General features: G+C 29.7%; 1 protein-coding gene across 2 annotated transcripts in view; it reads left to right on the top strand.

Moving 5' to 3' along the window:
• The window catches only part of LOC130891360 (MFS-type transporter SLC18B1-like), a 46,123-nt gene that overhangs the window by 6,000 nt on the left and 17,939 nt on the right, over nucleotides 1-22,184 (top strand). Inside the window, exon 1 of one of the 2 annotated variants that reach the window (XM_057796019.1) lies at nucleotides 20,166-20,641. The exons of the other annotated variant lie outside the window; for it this stretch is intronic. Within the exon in view, the coding sequence (XP_057652002.1) occupies nucleotides 20,520-20,641 (122 nt within the window). The 5' untranslated portion in view covers nucleotides 20,166-20,519. Of the gene's footprint in view, nucleotides 1-20,165; nucleotides 20,642-22,184 lie in introns of those variants that run through there. 2 annotated transcript variants of the gene reach the window in all.

The following is a 22,184-nucleotide window of genomic DNA, read 5'->3' as shown; positions in this document are numbered from 1 at the left end:
CAACAATTGAATTGAATATTCTTTTATAGAAATTATCGTATGAATATTCAATGTGAATATAAATATGGCAATAAACTTGCCACAGCATTTTACAATCGACGACCTTCAATATATATATATATATATATATATATATATAATATATATATATATATATATATATATATATATATATATATATATATATATATATATATATTAAAAGGAAGATAAATTTTGACATTTTGGCTTTCTAAATCTAAATATAAAGACTTAAAGAAAAGATGAGCCATGTAGTGACTAGTGTTTAAGATAGACAGTTTCGTCTATGGAGATGTTGATGAATAACGAGATAATATCGACGCTGACAAGAATATCTGTGGGAGAAATATCGAAATTTATGAATAGATCGATAAAATGACGAGAGTTTTTGACTTTTGACGTAGGATTGAGATTGTTCAGCAATTGACTAAAGAATTCCAGCAAGATATTTGTCCAGAAGTTGGGTGGGACAATTGAATGAACTAACGATCAGATATAGGATTTGTGAATTTTCGGAAGACCGCATATACGAGGAATGCGGGATGATTTTTCTCGAGGAATGAGTTCAGCTTGATGTGAGAAGAAAGTTTGGATTTGTTGACATGAGCTTTTGTAGTCTTTTTTAGACATTGGGAACAATTTTATAATAGGAGGTATTGAAAAGATTATTCATCTTATCAAGATAAGAGAGGCATTAAGGATGACCGGGGCATTGCCTTGTCGGCTAGGAGAATTACAATATCAGGATTGTTATTAATATCTTCAACAGCTCTTTGGAGATTAAGTTGGAAGGAGGGGGTTTTGATGCTCAGAGGACCTTGGTAACATCATGCCTGATTATTTCGGCTTGATTGGGAGGGAGTTCAGAGATTATTTCCTCTGTTTGGCAAATGATGGTTTCTATTGGTATGGATTTAGGCGTGATAGCGTAATTGAAGCATCCGGTATGGAAATGTCGAGTATATATATATATATATATATATATATATATATATATATATATATATATATATATATATATTGGGACTGTAGCAATCAAAGTTGTACTTTTTTTGTTATATATGGAGGTTTCGAATACTTAAGTTTTCATAATCGGGGCTGAAAATATGGTCGATATACAGTTTTCTGAAATTATTTTAGATATATCGAAAGTGGACCCAAACTTTGTTATTTTAAACGGATTGCTATGGTTTTTATATATATATTTTTGGAATCTACGTGAAATTTCGATATAACTTTTTATAAGGCATCGTATGCCTAAAGTCCACCATTTTTTAATTATTTCACATTTTTGAAATTTTTGGATACATGCAGTCCTCCACTAAAAAAATTATATTTTCAAGTTTCAGGTGAATCAGGTCCAATATTTTTACACATACTTACAGCTTTCAAAATCTGTGAAAACCTTGACAAAAATCTATATAGAATGTTGAAAAAATGGTGCCAAATTTCGCTATCTAAAAACTTCAAAAACTTAATTTTTTCAAATAGCAATCCCCATTTTTCTCTTTACCATTGGATTCTACGCTTCAAATTAGGGGGAGAGTAAATTTATACATCTCAAATTAACGGTTAAGTTTTCATTTAATTGTCACCTGCCGATGGCGAACAACGAATAACAAAAGTTAACGTATCAATTAATCAATTAAAATACTAATAATAATAAAAATGGTGAATTAAAAAATATTTAAAAACATTACACTAAGAGGAGAAGAACAAAACTAAAAATTAAATTAAAATAAATGTTCGAAATGGTTGCCCCCAACTTCCAAACATTTATGGATTCTTCTTAAAAACCAGCGCTTTGTTTGTTTGTTTTTTTTGTTTAGTCGCTCCAGACAACCGACAATTAAAAACCATGAAGATTTCGGACTTGAAAAAATGAAATCTTTCAAATTTCTACAAAAACCGTTAATTTAAGATATATGAATTTACTAACGAAGCGTAGAATCGAAATGTAAAGAGGAAAAAGGGGGGTTGCCAAGTTTTTAGATAGCGATATTTGGCACCATTTTCTCCACACTCTATATAGATTTTTGTCAAGGTTGTCACAGATTTTGAAAGCTGTAAGTATGTGTAAAAATATTGGACCTGATTCACCTGAAACTTGAAAATATAATTTTTTTAGTGGAGGACTGCATGTATCCAAAAATTTCGAAAATTGAAATAATTAAAAAATGGTGAACTTTAGGCGTGCGATACCTCATTTAAAGTTATATTGAAATTTTGCGTAGATTTCAAAAATTTAATAAAAACTATAACATTCCGTTTAAAATAACGAAGTTTGGGTCCACGGAGCATTTCGGAAAATCCATGGAAGCAAATTTTCAGGGCACTAGTCACAGTACTTTCCCAAATACATATCGATTCAGCACGTCGTGAAGGATCCTGTACAATGTAAAAATTACATTTTATAGAAGTGTAACAATATTAAAAATTACTTATAGTTATTTACATTAATTAATAGATAATTGTGGGGATAGTTTTGGTAAATTAAAGTAATATTTAATACAACAACCAGAATAGATAAACAATGATATTTTAATATCTACAAAATTTGCGTATTTCAATAAACAGAACTTTCTTATCACAGTATACAATTATTATTTTACGCAAGTTATGATAAATTCTCTTGTTTTAATAATATTCATATGTATCTTATTACGCAATAAAACCTTGAAATTCTAAAATTCGAATTTCTTCCCAATATTTTTATAAAACGGTTGTTGTATTTCAAATCAGGTAAAACAATTCTATAATTCTGCGTCTTTTATTGTAATTTAATTTTTATGACCAAATTATATATCTCTACTGATTAGGCCGATATATGTCATGTTTTTACGAAAATTCAATAGTTAAGAACGAAGGAGTTATATCATTCTCCAAAAAACTTTATCCGATAATAAAATTTCCAATAAATAGAGGTTGTCAGTAGAAGCAGCTGAATACATAATCTGCTTGTTGGATTTATAGAAAAATTCAATTTATTGAGCATTATGTTTCATCGCGAATAAACTTTAATTTTTTGTTCTGACCTATGTGGAATATTAATATTTTCCTAAATGTGTTTTTGTTTCGGCATTTAGATATTATCCCAGTTCTCGATTATTATATATATATATATATATATATAAATATATATGTATGTATATATATTTCTTTAATTTCTATTTTTTAGACCTAAATGTTCTTGATTTTAGGTCTCTTCTGTTTTTAAATTAGTTTTTCTTAATAATTTTTGAGAGATTGATAAAAATTTGAGCTCAATTTAACTATTAATCAATAGATCACATACATTATGAATAAGAATAAAATCAAAATAGAAACTTGTTCTAACAAGAAAAATTAATTTTACCCCAATTCTTACATCTGAAATATGTAGCAGTACTTAATCAATTGAATTATTTGTAGTTTTGTTAGAATTTATAAAATAGAGCTATAAATTTAACTTAAATTATTATCTTATGAATGTGAACTATTTCTAAAAATTCTCTTTTTCGTGATTAGATTCCGTTCCAAGAATTTTTGAATCCTTATATATATTGGATTTTTTTTTATATTTCATGGTTAGTTATTGCAGTTTTATTTTTTTTATCGTATTGATGAACTTTTAATCTATTTTCTAAATGCTGAGAGGTCTGTCCTATGTATTTCTGATGCAAATGTCAGTGTCAATATCATATTTTGATAAAGACTTAAAGAAAAGTCAAATTTTTTCTCTCTTCGAAAAATTAGAGGAGAGCTAAAATCAAGAACATTTAGATGCATTAATATATCAAAAGGTCTAAGAAATTGAAGAAATTATATATATATATATATATATATATATATATATATATATATATATATATATACGTACTGTTTTTATAGGTAATGACAATATACTTCAATACAACTTCAATTATCTATGAAAATATTAGCACATCGAATGATTTGCATTTTCTTAACAAATTATTTGTTTATAAATGAGAGAATTATCACAATTTTTAACAATTAGCATAAAAACATTGATGTAAGAATGAGGAATATCACAAGTAAGTTATAGCCAACACAGAAAGAGATAAAGTTAATCAAAATTTGAAAAAATAACAGTTCATAGATTATCTCATAGCAATTGACGCTTTCGCTCACACAGACAAAGATAATTAGGAGGAGAAAGAAAATAGCAAATACAGGCTGGCGAGAAAGATTTGTAGTTATAAGAAATGTAAACAGATGAAATTTATGTATGTATTTACATTTTACCGGCAGAATTAAAGAAATACTAGGATAAGAAGACAATTTCAAAATTACAAAATAGGTTTAGTAATAAAAAACCTTTTTTTTTTTGTCATTGGAAAGGAAATATGAAATAAACATACCCGTTATACAAAAGCCTAAAAACATGAAAAGCACAAGGAGAAGCATAGTTCCAATTCTCACAAAATTATGATAATGGAACGATAAAATAAAAAGCGTATTAAAAAATATAACAAATTAATATATTAGAAAGGAAGAATTATGACAAAAATAATCTAAACGTATGGATTTTTCTGTGCAATCTGCTCATTGGGTTATAAGCGTGTGTTTCTACAAAAAATATACAGGGTATATACGGTTTCCGTGAGCAGTTCTTAGGGGAAGTCGTGTAGAATCACCACAAGGGATACAATAAAAAGCGCCTACGTACGCACAACCTTGTTCTGGAACCTCTACAGGATGGCAATGCTAGAGCCTCTAGCTGTACCCCATAGCTGAGCATCTTAAGTTTATATTAGCTCTAGTATTTACAGAACCGGAATATCGCCAGAAAAATGGATGAATAGATATTTATACCCCCAAGAAATCACGTTAAATGTGCTGTATCCGAAGATAAGTTTACAGATGGTTACGGAACTTAAAAGGCATTTTTGTGGTGAATAGAGTAACTTACCACGTTTCCTTTATTGATCAGAATATATTACAATAAAAACACAGACTCCTGAGGTATCAAAATAAGTGATCTTCATTTTCAATAGTAAGCGTGTTTAAATGAAATGGAGAATGCTTTGTCACCAAATTTTATCAGTGAATATTATAAAGAATTTACAAGATCAAATAACCGTAATAACAAAGAATTGCATAATGAATAACGATTATGCTGAGCACTGTACTTTAATAGATAACGTAAATACTAACAATAATAAAACAATCAAAAGGGGGGACTAGTTTAAAAAAATTTCCTGGGACACATTGTATATCAGGAAGTGCAATCGATAATGCGAAGTGAAATCTAGAAAAATTCATCGATTAAGAAATGGTTGGGGGTGAACTGCCAAAGCGTAAATCGAATAGTAGAATGATTGCTTCGTGGCGGATTGCACGTGAACAAGTAAATTAAAGAGACCCATAGAAACATGAATTTGAAATATAATTCAACAGGTTTGTACTTTGCTTAGAATCTAACTATACTAGCTAGTACTACTACAATTCCTAATTAATTTATAATGATTTCATTATTACACATGGAACCGTTGGTGATATCCATACTGAACACAATGTTTACTACTAACTAAAGTTTATCTTCTTCTTTATTCGTCCGTTATTCTCAGCGTAAAGTAATTTTAGACAAATGAAGATGGTAAAGACAAACGCATATTTTGTAGATTTTCCAAAATATTATTTTTTAGATGGTTTAAAGAAATTGGAAACTGGCTGGACTATATGTGTTGGGTTAAATGGAGATAATGTTGATAAATAACATATTTTTCATAGTAGAACAACTTTTCAATTGGAGAGTCAGTATTATTCCTAATTTAGAGGAGATAGTGATAATTTTATTCTCTATCGATTCATTGGAATGAATAGGAGAACAAATATCAATTGATGCAAAATATTGGATTGTGTTTCAACCTGTGTATGCTTTTAGTATTCTAAAATTTTTGGAAGTTTCCATTATTGCTATTTATTATGATATTGGGGTGATTACTTCCGATAATTCAAATTTAAAGTTGATCAGTCCTCTACCATAAGTTTTGTTGTCCTCTATAACTTCAATAAATGGTGGTATATTTGGAATTAGCACATTTTAACTAAATTAATTCCGGAGCAGCTTTCCGGATCAAAGATATAATTGATTACTGCTGGTCTTGACAAAACCTGATGGGTTTTTATGCATTTCACCCCTGATTTCTATTGCACTATATCATAATTTGTTTGTTTAATATGAAACACTAGCGTTAAGTGTGCTTCTTAACGTTACCAAGTCTCATGGCCATTCCGTAAGTCATAAAATTCGACTTTAGCACCAATATTTTGAAAGTGTAGTTCTTTATGGTGATCTTATGCTCACTTTTTGCACCCAACATTCTTTCTGTACTCATTATATTCAATGTACATAATAAGTTTTTATTTCTAGTTGTTGGTGCATTTTTCTTGGCGTTTTATCTTAAATCATCATTCGTTCTTTACAGTTCTTTATCAAAAATAATATGAATTATCTGGCTATGAGATCTCTCTCAAGTGTTTTGTTGGTTTAATTTCAAAAGTACTTGTACTACATATATTGAGTAAAATCATGAATTGTTTGATTAATACTTTTGTTTGTTTTGTCACTTATACTATCCAACATTCCATAATATTTTAATAAATCAGCAAATAATAATATTTAATCAAATATGAATAATAAACTAAACACAGTGGCGATAAATGAATCCAATAACGTGAAAGGTATAAAGTATGTACACAGTTCGTATATTGAAATAAAATGTCCCAATATATAAAAAAACGATGAACACTTTTTTGAGCGTCTAGTTCTGAATCAGTTCAGGGAGCTACCGCAAGTGAACTTTCAAAATTGTCTTTCGCAATTCTCCGAGCTCAATATTTTTGGTAGCAGATTAATGTTCGCGAGTCACATTAATTCAGTTCATTCTTAACTCTGAATTTAGGTTATAAGTAGCAGTTATCGACTTATTGTTAGGGCTAAAAGCTCGAATAGCTTGTTCATACATATTACCAAAAGTGTAAACATAAAACTCAAATAATTGTTTTTTACTTTTACCTCCTTAAAATTCCTTCGCGGTTCAAGTTTGGAAGATTCTATTCACAATATAATCATAAGAGTAGTGAGTAGTTTAAGATTCAGTAGATAGGTAAACTTTTTCTATGATAAAATAAAATCCAGAATCGCTTCATAATTAACCCATAAATGACCAACCACAACTAAAGTTGCATGACAAGTTTTGAAGAAAATAAGAATCAAGTTTTGGCTATTAGAGATACTTTTAATATTATAAGGAGTCTCTCGGGTAATGAATGAACAGTTGGTTGGGTTAACAAAACTATGTGACTTGTAGTGAAAGCGGGTTGTTTTGGGCAACTGCCAGTTACCTGCTTGATTTCATTGTGAAAAGAGATAAGTTACTTTCTTTCTAATAGAGCTATTATTCCTATATTTGTTTTAAACAGTTCGTTATTATTCTATTTTACTATGATGAAAAAGTGGAATTGAACAAAAAAATTTAACTTATGAAAATTTCATGCTCAAATTTTGAGGCAACTAAAGTTGCTGCCGGGCACTTGAGTGAACTAATTAATTCTTAAAACATCTTTTCTGCATTTTGCTATATATTTATCATATATAGTCCGACTTCAGTTCCTCAACGTTGGTGCCCATACTAAATTAGACACCACCGGGCTCGGACAAGGAGCTGATGTAGTCCTAGGTTTAGCCGAAAAATCCGAATTAGGGGCAGAAAGCCGAATTTTTTTCATAATTTTTGTAACTCTGTAAGTAAATAAGTGTAATTGAGACCGTAGATTAATAATTTTGTCATAACATTTTTGATTAATAAAAATAATTTTGAAACTATTTCATATCATTTTCCTAATTTAAATTTGTTGAACTGAGGTTGTTTTGTAGAAGTGATTTCTCAAGTGACCAGAAGCAACTTTAGCAGTTTTTTGAAGTGATATCAACTGAAAAACATTTTAAAAAAATAAAAAAGCTATAGGCATTAATGGGTTCGGAATTGATTTTATTTGTGAGCGAACAAAGCTATTATTTAGAAATGGAAATATTTGTGATGGACACGTTTATTTCAACTATTTTTGTGTTGTGTTCTTATTCTCTTCATTCATGGATTTAAGTTCAATCATTATAGGATTAGTTGGGAACAGAGCCTTCAAATGGTTAAAAAAATATAGGAGATTATATTTAGAAACAACAAAAATTCTATAATGAATGATACATTAATACTCTAATGTTGTCATTGGACAATAATTTATGTGTGTTAAAATAGAAATAATAATCATTCAACAATAATTTATTTAGAAAAATTTTAGCTGTTTTACACAAACATAAATTACTGTCAGTGCAGAATATTGCTTGCTTATTTTCACCCTGAACTTTCCCAGATCATAATTTGTTCCTCTGCAACTTCTGATGTCTATGACTAATAGATATGATAAGTGACGCGTGGATACCAGAACGTAATCTATCTGTGTAGCTGGCATGGTGCTCGACTGTTTCTACAATGCAAAATGTATGTCCTCGTGTTAAAAATTTGTTCCTCATAGGAAATTCTCAGAATAATTCTCCATTGCCATTGTTGGCTTCGTATATTTGTATGGCACAGAACTGTCATTGATTTCTTAATATTCCATCACAATCTTCCTCACACTGCAGTAATTTATTGGATATACAAATAATAAAATTATTCAATATAAAATTTATTCACTTGACCACTAGAATCAAGTTCATTTTATAATAATCTAAATCTATTAATTTTTCACTTAATACCATGAATTTCATTTGAATTCAAATGTTTTACAGAAACTAAATACGTACCTGGACCATTTAAAACCATTGTCAGTATTAAAAGATCGTTGTTATTTGTTAGATTGGAATTACCAAACAACTTTTTATTAATGGTTTGTTTTTTATAATTGTGTATATTTCAATGACTGGAAGAATTGACATATTTATGTGACGTAATTATTGATAATTATTGATATTTTGGACATGCTTAGGAGCTGGAGTCATGGGGCCCCTAAAAAGTAAGACGGAACTCTTGCCTGTCTTTTTTATTCCAGTCACGTAATCAATTACGTGGACTTAATTTATGATGTCAGCCCTAATTAAATGTATGTATATTCCTATGTGAATTTCAGAAGCTACATTTAAGAAACAAATGTGTCAAAATTGAAAAACCTCTGATTTACACCAAAGCGAATTTATTAAAGCTGTAGAATTAACACTCAGTTCAACGTACTCCAATTTGAGGATGAAATATAAAATAAACACATTTAAGTGTTGTGGTTTTGGAGCATATCAAGTGTTGTAGCGAAATAATAATGGAATATCTTGAAAATTATTTCTTGATTCCACCTTTTATAAAATTAACAAAAACATGAAAACATAATTGTAAAAGAAACCAAATTGGTCTTGAATATATTTAAACTTTAATTAATGTCATCCTAGTTCATGAATAAAATCAGATTAGTAGTTTGAATGATAGAGATATCCAACTATCAAGGATTGAATTTACATGTGCAACTATTAGAAAGGTAAAAATTACATTAAGAAAAAATGATCAAAACATATCCAAAAGAAAGATGAACAAAGCTTATAATCAATGAGCAAACAAAACAGATTCTTAACATCAAAATGCGAAACATCTTTTGTCGCCATGTATTCAAGGACTTTCATCGACAGCTATCACATTACTTTAAGAAATGTCAAATTAAAATGAGTTATATAGTGCATTAAATATTATCAACATATTGCAATAGTCTATAATATCAGACAAAAGATACATTTACTTATAAAAATTCAAGGATCCTTGGAGCAGAATCAATTACAAGAAAAATGGATCATATACATCTATTGATTCGGATAATTGTTGCAGTTGTTAATATTTGTAGCTCGAAATGTCAAGTCAATAATTTTCTCGGAGATTCCCAACTGGTATTTTTTGTTCTTCTCATTAAAAAGATGATGTTAATTTTCGAACTGTCAGTTTTTATCTACATTGGTTTTAAATGACTGTCACATATAGTACAAAATTAAATTAATGCAGGGAAATAACCGAATACGTAGTGTCACTTTAACTTTTTAATACATATATAGATCCCTAGACTATTCTTGGAATAAATAAAAATCTCACATTATGTTGAGTTGAAACTATAATTATTTTAATTTGACTTTAATATCTCTCGCCAAATTATTATTACCTATGGCAAATAATATGGAAATTTTATTTCTGATTAATCAAGGTCGTTGTGTATACGCGATAAAAAAAAAGTTGAACAAGTGAAATAAAGTTAACGACAGAATTAATTTGGAATAAATTTTATTAAACCTCATTACAGTGTGAATCTGGCTGTTGTCACACAAAGGGGGATTAATTTTAATTAATCGACCTAGTTTACGATTGGATTATGCGTAAATATTTCAAGTATCTCAAGTTCACGTGAACTGGAAGCAACTATTATTTTTATTTATTGTGAAATTATGAAACTTATTTTCACTCTAAACTATTTTTGGCCCCAAAATTACAACTGAAATAAGTAGATTCACTTGATTTATTTTTATATATTTAAAAATTAGTGAACGATACATAATTAGTTCTTCAATTGAACCTAAATAATTTATATTATTCTATTTTTAAGAGGGTTCAATTATATCTAGGATCATTCCTTTTGAATAATAGTATTACAATAATTAGATATGGCAAGAGAAGTCAGACAACAGATTGCGCGTGACGGACGTCTATTATTATTTTATTCTATATTTTTTTAAGCAGGCTTGTTTTTCATTCATCACGAGGCGTGTAAAAATGGTATACGAGGATTATTGAACAGGGGGTTGAGAAAAAGAAAGTTTTATAGTGTTAATTGAAAACGTCCTGTTCAAATGAGTGTGCGAGATGAAGAATTTGTATACCATTGACTATCAACATAATATTTTTTAGCTCGTTTAAAATAGTTATAACAATTTAATTACTATAAGAACTGAATTGCAAATTGTTAAATTTGATGTATGAGCAAGTAAATATACCACTCGATTAGTTCGAGTGGTGCCTTCCGTGTGAAGATGTCTGTGAATATAGATCGTGAACTTCTGTAGATTGTAGTGTTTGGAAAAGACGTGCCCTCCATGATTCTTTAGACTTGCAATTCTTCAAAGAAAAGATTTTGTACAGTTATTTCTTCTGGTTTATTTGATATTTTCATTATTTCTGTCTTTTGTATGTTTATCTGCAGTTCGTATTGCTTTATCATATTACTCCACTTCTGTATTCTATTTTGTAGCTCTTCTTTGGTGTTAGCGGATATTAGTAATTTGTAGGTCGTATATGTAGATTGGTCTCAATCTGATGCATCCTATATGTATTATCTATCTTTCTTTGTTCACTTCTTCACCTATTTCGTCCATAACTAAAATAAATAAAACGGGCTCAAAATGCCTCCTTATCTCACTCTTGTAAGTTACAAAACTACTCGCCGTCTTCTCGCTACCTTTTACCACATTCTCTTTTTTGTTATATATATTCTTAACTATGTTTATCAATTGTTCAATAACTTTCCTATTACTCATTATTTCTCATATATTTTCTTTGTTCATACTATCGAAGGCTTTCTCTAAATCAACTGCTGCAATATAAATCCCATTGTCTGTATTTGTTGTTGTTATTTTTTCTGTTATTTGTCTCAAAGTGAATACCCAAGCTTGAGTTGATCTGTTGGTTCTAATTCTGTCTGTATATCATTTAATGTGATATCCCTCTATAATTTCTACAATCGTTAGAACTTCCTTTTTTGTGGATGGATGCTATTATTGCTATCCTCCACTCCTCTGGAATTATTTGCGTATTCCATGTTACTAGTAATATTCTGTATAATAATTCTGTACCCTTATTTCCTAAGTCCTTTAGCATTTACGTCTTAATTTCATCTTTTCCCGGTGCTTTACATATTTTTAGCTTTTCTATTTCTGCTCCTGGCTCTTCACATATTGCGCTTGTTCCGGTCTTCTCTTTCTGACCGTTCTTCGTCTCTTTCTGCTTCTATATGTCCTGCTGTTGGTAATTATTGGAAGTGTTCCTTCCCTCTTTCATGTAATTTTCTTCGGTTATAATATTACCTTATGTAGTTTTTATGTTGCTTATTGGATTTTTGTTTTCTGTTAAAATCTCAGTATATGATACAGCATTTTTATATTTCTATATGCGTTTTTGCCCATCTTTTTTCCATCGTCTCATTTAATTCTATTTCCTTTCCGCTTATTCCTCTCACGTTTACCGTTGCTAAGTTCCTCTTTATATATTTTTCTATTATTGCTTTTAGTTACTATTTTCTGCTGGTTTTTATACCTATTTTAATAGTTTTGCATAGCCTGGTCTATATCCTTATATTCTAATTCCTATATCAGTATTTTAGATAATTTTGCTGCGTTTGTTTTATCTCCTATTTTCTCTCCTCCTATTCCCATTATACTCAATTTTTTTTACCTCAGCTTTGTTGTGTTTCCTTTGCCTCTCTCTTTTATTTCGATTTCTTTTAGCTGTCTTCGCGTTTCTTTTTCTTTGTCTGTGAGATCGTTATTTATACATATATATTCTTCTGTCGTTCATAATAGTATTTTGCTTTTCGACCTTTGTATTCCAGCCTTTCTTCCCAATTTTCAATTTCGAGCATACATATTTTAATGTTCAATTTCCTGGCTTGTCTGATTTTCGATTCTACTTTCAGTACTTCTCTGTTGATTTTTTGTAATTCGTGTTTAAGCTCATAATTATTTCTAGATTATAGTTTATATGCTACAATTATTGGATTATTCCTCTTTCTAGATTTTCAACTTTTGCATCAATTTTCTTTTCTTTAATTCTTCGTTTTCCTTCAGAAATTTTTCCATTTTAACTCTTTTTATATAACTGAATTTAATTTTTTGTTTTTCAGTTCGCAACGTAATCAATACGTAATCAATGAAACAGAACTTTTCCGTCGTACTTATGATAAGACGATCGAACTTCTTATCACTAGTAACTCCAGACAACAACGGTTCTTCTTGCTGGCCGAAACTCGAATCAAAATACTAATACATTATTTTCTCGGTTTTTTCTAATGAATCACCCTGTATTTTATGTTAGTATCAAAAAGTACTACCAAGATACTTCTTTTTATCAAGCATTCCCTATACCTAAAATTACTAGTTCTTGAAATATTTTTTTCAAAATCAACTTCAGTTAATTCCTGTTGCAAGTAAATGTCGTATGAGCGCATTTTGTTTTTGTCAAAGATTATTTGCACACCGTAGTAACTCAGTCCTTGTTCACTGGAAATACTCCATATAATTCTGTCACAAAAGTTTTTAATGCTCCTCATAATTAACTGAAACCGTGCAATTGAACTGCTCCATCAATCGCTCCAAGCTTGCTTTTGTAGGTTGTCGCCTTTTAGAAAAACGTTCATGGTATACTCTTGCTGATAGCAAGGCTTTTTTATTGCATTTTCCCAATATCCAGATCATACCAATAATTTCATCACTATTGTAATCCATTTTTGCCCTAGTTCAAATTCTTCAAAACACCATATAATATACCAAACCACTAAATCAAAAAACAATAATGTAACTATTATTATGTCATTGTCAAATATTAGTTATTTACAAGTAAATCGTTGCCAACTCACAATTAATTGTTAAATAATTAGATATAGATACATAATCATAGATTAACACAAAAAAATCAAAATATCTTAAGGACTAATAATTCTAGGTTTGGGGAATGCTTGATAAAAAAAGAAGTATGTTGGTAGTACTTTTTAATACTCACATAAAATAAAATTCATTTGAAAAACCCAAGAAAATAATTTCTTTTTTGCGTTTATGATCTTTCAATTTTTTCAGTTTATTGTCTTCCTCTTTTTCTGACAACTCTATGTCTTCGGCATTGACCTTCTGCTACATTTCTATTGCTCTTTTTTGATATCTTCTTAAATTTCTTCGTTCTTCACTATCTTCATAGCAAAGATCATTAGTTATAAAAATATCACTTACTTATAAACTCGATTTTTTTGAAAAAATACCTGTTTCTTAAAATAAGAAATGAACTCTAGGACAACGGCAGGTTTTTCAGTGTTTCTGACAACATATATAAATTTTATTTTATAACAGTTTTACTAATATTCAGACCCAGAGCACCATTTAGTCTGGTGGATGTACCTTGCAATAAAAAATCTTTGCTGAAGTTTAAACCAAAAATGATTATATTATTTCTTATGAACCTTCTTTGCGTGACCAAGTATTGTTTCTTCAATTCCTGTGTTTTATTCTGAATATTCCAGCTACTCTATGCTGAAACTCTTTCTTTAATTCATCAATTTATTTATTAAAGATTTCTATTAACTGTTGGGTTAAGAAGTCATTAGCTTTGTTTATTTATTTATCATATTTTTCATCATCCATGTTTTAATACTATCAATTTCACAAATTTACTGCTGCGTCTATGACCAACTGAAAAATCGCAAACAAATGAAGAAATTGAGCAAAAACTTGAATTATTATCATCAGACTATTGTTGCTGATAGAATATGTAACATGGGCGTACCCAGGTAGGGGTAGGGGGGCAGCTGCCCCCCCCCCCCAGAAGATAAAATAAACATCAATTTTCCTGGCAAGTGGGAATTAAAAACCTGTTACCTACTCTGCGCAAAATGAAGTGTTTGAAATAAAATATTTTTTCAGTCAGATATTTTGATTTAATATTTTTTTATTTATAATTAAATATTCTACAACATTCGATATAGTATACGCTAGCGACGCATCTCGTAGTTTCCGCTCCCGACGAGACAATCAGAGCCATTAGGATTAAAGCCGAATATAATTTGGAGAAAACAACATCTAGCGCTATCTATCGAGTTACGGACGACAGTACTTTTTCCAGTAAAAGAGAAATAGCATTAATTTATACGGTCAATAGCGACATCCTGTATTGAATAGCAATACCACGAAGAACATTCTAGCATGGACTATTCTGGAAAGGAAAGACAGTGAAAGCAAGTATGAGTCATGAGACAAGGATGGAAATAGAGAAACAAGAACATTGCATGCTAGCATTGGACAAGCGTCACATCCTCCAGCAAAACCTGTAAATATATCTGTTGCCGACTATTCTTCTCCATCGACAAACAAACTTATGACGTCAACGTCGATCCTGAAATTATAGTGGACGATTGCTATCATGAGAATGATCTGGGTCGTTATGTTGGGCTGGCTACCCGGCTATTGACGGAAAAGAAGAAGGAGTTGTTACAAAATCCTTGGATCCCGCCCAAAAATTACGATTTTGAAAGTGGTGGAAAGAAAATTTAATCATGCTTGTTTGAATAAATATGCACCATGGCTAGTATATTCCAAGCGACTAAAAGGCAATCTTTGTAAGCATTGTATTTTGTTCCCTCCGCCCATCAGCACTGTGAGAGGAATTTTGGGATCATTTATGGTCAGGCCATATATAAAGTTCAAAGATATGCATGAAGACTGCCGAAAGCATGCATCGACCAACCTTCACCTAACAGCGACAAATGCTGCAAAAAAGCAATCGGCAAATATTGTCATCAATTATTTCTTGTATAGTATTTTGCGGTACACATGATATGCCTTTTAGGGGAGAACAAGAAGATGATGTTGTTTTATTAGATTTATTGAAGTTGAGAATTAATTCAGGGGACTAGTGTGAGGTTCAGAAGACAATGGCTTACGCAGTTTCAGCTGATGAAACTGCAGACGTAGCTGGGAAGGAACAGCTGTCAATAGGCGTGCGGTTCTACGACGAAAGCAAAAGAAAAATCAGAGAAGAATTTATAGGGTTCGTTGAACTAAAAGCACAAAATGATTCAGCAATTGCCGAAGCAATTGACAATTTCTTGATTAGTTCTAACTTCCCAACCGAAGATTGTGTAGGGTTTGGATTCGATAGATGATAGCTGTTCTATATATATATATATATATATATATATATATATATATATATATATATATATATATATATATATATATATATATATATATAATATTTTGTTTTGTGTCATAACAAAACTAATTAATGAAAGTTAATTTTCATGATTTTTTGTTTCAATATACCCGAACGACCATCTTCTCGAAACTTGCCGATTCAATGAATATTAACGAAATAAATAATTTTCCAGAATTTTTACCACTATTCGAATGCTTTGGCCGCGATTATTTCATTTTTTCTTAGCAACTTAATCAGTCTTACTGAAATCAGCAATGGGCTTGTGAAATTTGAAGTATATTATTTTCTAACGAAAATAAATAGAACTTAATTTCATAAGAATAATGATAATGGTGTTTATTTAAAGTCTATAGGATTAGTATTACCAAACTTAAGAAGTTTAGTAGTCGAGATATATTTTATATCGCCCGAGATCTGTTGCAAATAGGTACCTACTCAATAATTTATATCAGCGCTATCAAGGTTTTGAATTAACGGAAAACCAAACATTTGCAATTGACACAAGCAGCTAAAACTAAATTTCCCTCATTATCTATGTTACATTCTATATTATGATTAAAAGCATTGTTCCTCCAAAATATTTCTAAATATTTAATTATATTACACAGTAAATTTATGATAATCTTCGAAAATGAATATTTTAGGATATAATGCTTTAGAACAAGCTATATTATGCATTGTGCAAAACAAAAAAACCCTGTAATGTAATTATTTTATTCAGTCAGAAATTGAAAAACACAATATTGATAGGAAGAAGGAGCAAGAGGAAGATGAAATTATACGATCCATTTTTAGTGATTTATTGTAAGAAAATAAATACAAAAGCTCAAATGAAGTCTTTAATTTCATGATATGCATGTGCGGGACAAAATTCATTTTTTCCAACAAATTTTATAAAACAGTTGAAAAATAGAATCCTCAAAATTTCCAATCCAATATTGTGTGACTTTTAAATCAGATGAGATTAAGAGTCTACAAATATTTATTCTTACATTAATATCTTACCTATTTACACATATTCGCTATATTTAAAATCAATTACTCCTAAACTTTCCGGAATCTCTAAACATCCAATATAAAGATAGCATTAAGAAGTTAATCTGCCTTTACTAAAATTAAAGATACAACATCAACCAATAAACTAACTAGTTTATGGAATGAAATTTATGAAAAAATCCATTGGTCAGTCTAAGGGGTCATTCACAAAAGTGACAGAAAATTATAAACTGTCAGATACTCACCTGCCAAACAAGTTTCCTATATCAGTTTATGGATTATAATTCTGCCAAAGTTTTAGTAACTGAAAATAACTACAAAAATAGTCTGCTTAGAAACAAAATATTTTGCTCAAAATGATCAGTGTATTAATAAAAAAACTGATTTAAATAATCTTAATGTAATATATGCTTCTTTATTTATATTTTTAGATTTTGGGATTACAAATTCTATAAAAACTCAACGTCATTTGTAACAACCTAAACTAACATAACTTTCAATTGAACAGCAACCAAAACCATTAAACTTCATATTTATGTCTTATTATCATTTTGAAGGGAGTTTTCTGAACGTAATGAATTCAAAATTACATTAAACTTTCGTTTCTGTGACTAGATCTTTCTATAGACACTAGCTTAATAATGTATTTCCAATATTATATTTAAATATACTAAAATCAGCACATTCCAATTACTAATTTCCATTTACACAAACTCAGATCGTTATCAATGCCCAGTAAATTATTCTCTAATAAGATATGATAAGGATCTGTATTTACATTTCATAATCTATCATTAGTTAAATAGACAATAAACTTAGACAGTCAGTGATTAATTATGACTTTTGAGCAAATGAAGACAATAATTGATGAATATTTTGTTAATAAACAATTCCGACAGAAACTTACTCTGGATGAAAACGGTAACAATCTAATAGTTTGATTCATATCGAGTGTATATAAATAAACTTCAATTATTTATCAACCTTATCTGTTAGAAAACACATCAGCGAAGTCGATGATGTTTAGAAAGAAACTTAACAATAATTTCCAGACTATTTATAATAAAGTTTGTTGAGTTTTCGATAATATTTGTAAATGTTAAAAAACATAGGTCCAGTAATTGCTACTATGTATCTAAGTATAATGTCCTACATACAAACAATTCCTTGATTGTTTCTCATGAAGTTAATATGAAAGATAGAAAGAGCCAGGTATGGGAGCTTCTTCAAGTGGACCCGAATTGCTGATACAGAGAGAAAAAACATCGATATACCACTTTATACTCTATTCTGATTGGATCGCCATGTCTTCGAAGTTTTGAGTGCTGAGAACGGCAAAGGATAAGTGTAACAAATTTTGCTTTCAGAGTAGAGAGTGGTAAACTCTCTCTCTCTCTCTCTCTCTCTCTCTCTCTCTCTCTCTCTCTCTCTCTCTTCTAATAGTACAATTTCATATCACGCCGCTCTCTCTACTTTTAATATTAACTCTATGATCTTTCTCCATAAATACGAGATGGGTATAGAGTGATACACTTTAATACAGTGTAAATGATTTTCTCGTGCTGTTATTCCAAATAGGGTCCTTGCAGTAGTCGGTAATTTGGATATTTAACATATTTAAAAATTTATATATCACATCTTATTTATGAATTTAAGATGAATTATATTATATATAACTTAAAATATTATAAATCGCAAATATAAATTGATGATAATTTGAATAATAACACCTGACAGAAAACATGTTGGTTACTGCGGTTGTGACGTAGAAAGTAAGTAAATACTGAAACGGGGTCACCGCGTGTCGCCTTTCAAACGCCATTCTGTTGTTGTGAGTGGGGGTAATTGGTTGTTTAGTGTGATTTGTGTTTTTGTACGGGTTTCAAAGACTTTTCTATCAAACATTATTAAATTATAGCTTTTATTATACTTTTGTTATACCTAAAAACCATTTGCGAACATATTCTGCATTCATATCCTCCTGGTAATCGTCGGTTCTTTTCGATTCCAATATCAGTTTGGTAAAAATCCACTATCTTTCCCATGTGCGACATTAGCAGATTGACTTTTTTTTAAACGTACAAAATACTTTTAGAGTTAATTTCTTCTCTACACTATCATTCATGACGCTCAATGAGCATGCTTTCTGTATCGACGTTTCTGTGCGTCAGTTTCATATTTTTCATAGTTTTTCTGTTTTATTAATGACATAGGGTCGCTATCTGTAAAATTTGCAACCAGGGCAGGACACGTAACAACCCTGGATTTTAGAGCCCAAACGCCGGACACGTCAACAGATTGTTTAAGCATACGAGTAGCTAGTTAATATTGGAAATTTCATTACCTTTTTATTTATTTTGAAACCTTAAAATTGAACTTGAAAGTCATTTTTATTCATCATTTTAAATGTATCTAATCTTATTACAGTTTATTACTAATTATTTTAACAATCAGTTTTCTAAAAATAAAACACAAATTAAAATTATTTATATATTCTTTTATGAAAACAAAACCTTAATATATTAATAAACATATTAATAAACATTGAAAAAATCTTAAGTACTGAAACCGTTTGGTATTCAGTTTTACAATGTAACTATTCTAACTCAACAAGATTTATTTGCTCTGAATTTTAATCACGGCCATTTCAGAAAATTTTAAGAGCTTCGGATCGTACTGTGTAAGTAGCAAAAAAATTTTTGAGATAAGGGATTCCATGTTAATGCATATGCAGAGCATCCCACACCAACCATGTTTGGGTTTAGATTATATTTCAGCTTGTATAAAATATTTTTGGTTTCACTTTTTGGAAACATCAAAAATTATTTATTTATTATGATTTTTCATCTCATCTTAAAAAAATTAGCTTCTTTTCCGAAAGTAAATCACCAACAATGATCTTTTTATACGTTTCTGGTTATATGGACCTGTTTTTTATCATAATTTTGAAATTATGCGTTAGTTTTTGAACACACTGTATATAATCAAGCATAGCTTTTTATTCAGAGAGAATCAAATTGTTGCAAAATATTTACAAACGCTTGAAATAATTAATACCAGCGCATAAATTTTCTTCGATTATTGGGTAGCCCACACTGTATGTAGTGTTTTGATTAGTCTTATCGCTTGAACCGATTAAAGAGAAACAGAGTTTATATAAATATTGGCTGCATTTAATATGATTCAATTAGTAAGTTCCTAGTATTCACACAAGACAGCACACATATTCCCACCAACTAACGCAATGAATAAATTGTTAAAAAGATGAGCTTTTATAAGCTTGGAATTAGTCGACAACTTCTTCCACGTTGATAATATATTAAGTTTGTTCTTACATTCGAACCCGCAGAAACAACTTGATTAAGAAGTCAGCGACATCAGACCTGTAAATAAATCGTGGATGTTTAAAAATGACAATAGTTGTGATAACTACCTTTTCAATCGTTACGTACAAACAGACTGTTCAGTTTTAAATTCTTCTGTGTATTTTCTCGGTTTATTGTCATGGAACCAGATGTGAATAAAAATATACCCAGTGTGTCCGAAGTGGTTGATAATAATGAAAGAACTAGTTATCCGGCAACTACAGTTAAAGCTGAGGAAGGAAACACTGTAATAACTAAAAGGTAAGTTCAATTAATTCCACCTTTCTAAGAAATCCAACCACTTCTATCTAAATTGCTTCTATTATACCATCTGTTTTATTAATTATATCAATTTGTTTTGATTTTTTCTCGCACGAAGTAAACTATAAGATAAAAAAAGGTTGAAGTTCATTTTCTATCTGATGTTTCTGTTAACTAGTAATTGAGTTAAGGAAAGTATTTTCAAGTTATATCTGTAGAAATTTGTCGCAAAAAAATTATTTCCAACTCAATATATTTGTTAAACAATAAATTTCATGACCAATTATTGTAATTTTCTTCATATGTCGAAAAGTATTTGAAAAATAAAACAAGATTTTAAAATACATAGAAAATACAATGATCAACTTCGAGTACTAAAATTTATTAAATTATAATATTTGATACTAAAAGACGCACCAAGCTTAAGCTTTTATTTTCACATATTTTAGGAAATAGAATTTTTTACAATCGTCTATTAAATCTATTAAATATCTGCTCGTTAATAACTCAAAAAATATGATGAATCTGCATTTCATAAAAATCATGTGTCGGTCTAAAAAATGTCTATTTCAATTATCAAAATTATTTTTATTTGTATATTTACGCATTCAGTATCATATATTTCTGTTCTTCATAAATTATATCTACAGAATATGTCCGTAAATCGCGAAATCTTATATACTAGAGTGAATAAAGTTACAATCCCCCTTCGCAATGAACGGTGGTACTAAATTCTTAGCATCGGTAATCTCTTATAATCTGGGTCGTAATCATGTTAATCACTATAGTATAGGTTTTGAATGTTTCTATAAATTCAATTTTTGCAAAAAAATGCATTTACTCTTGAGCAGTTGTTGAACCTGGTTTCCTTCTATAAAGTAATTGAGTTGACTTTCAAGATTTTTTTTAATTATGTCTAAAGAGAAATAACTCTCTGCCTGGTGTACTTTAATTTAGGCGTTTCTTATTATTCCACTGACATTCTCTTGTAAGTATCAAACAAGTCGATTATTATCTGAAAACTTCATTCAGCATAACTATAACATTATAGTCTTACCCAGAATTAAATACACATTTTCCATTTCTAAGAATATGTGCCATTATCATAATAAGAAATATGTCATTCGAAACAGGTACTCAGTGAATAGATTTAGATGAGAACATACTGAAAGTCGTAAATTGGCGTTGAGTGGTTTTTCAAAAAAGTATTAGGAGAAAAATGGAAGTCCAAAAACAATGTGTGGACTAATAGTGCCACAATCTAATTGAACTATTTGTGGTCTTGGAAAAGTATTATCACTATTACTACTATATAAATAATTTGAATTAGTTAAAACAGTGAAAAAATAGAAAAGTTCAATAACAATAAACAAATGAATCGATTGTTGAAGAAACAATATAAATAGTGATTATCCTCACGTTCATGAAGTTGTGTAAACTTATATGTGTGAAGGAGAATGGCCTGACATCCGTTTTCCACAATTTTAATAATGTTATATCTGCAATATATTTCCAATCAAGTCCTCTAATTTGGATGATTTTT

Source organism: Diorhabda carinulata, chromosome 1 (assembly GCF_026250575.1).
Source record: "Diorhabda carinulata isolate Delta chromosome 1, icDioCari1.1, whole genome shotgun sequence".
NCBI lineage: Eukaryota > Metazoa > Arthropoda > Insecta > Coleoptera > Chrysomelidae > Diorhabda > Diorhabda carinulata.
The sequence above is the reverse complement of the archived record's forward strand: the minus strand, read 5'-3'. Positions and strand labels throughout refer to the sequence as shown.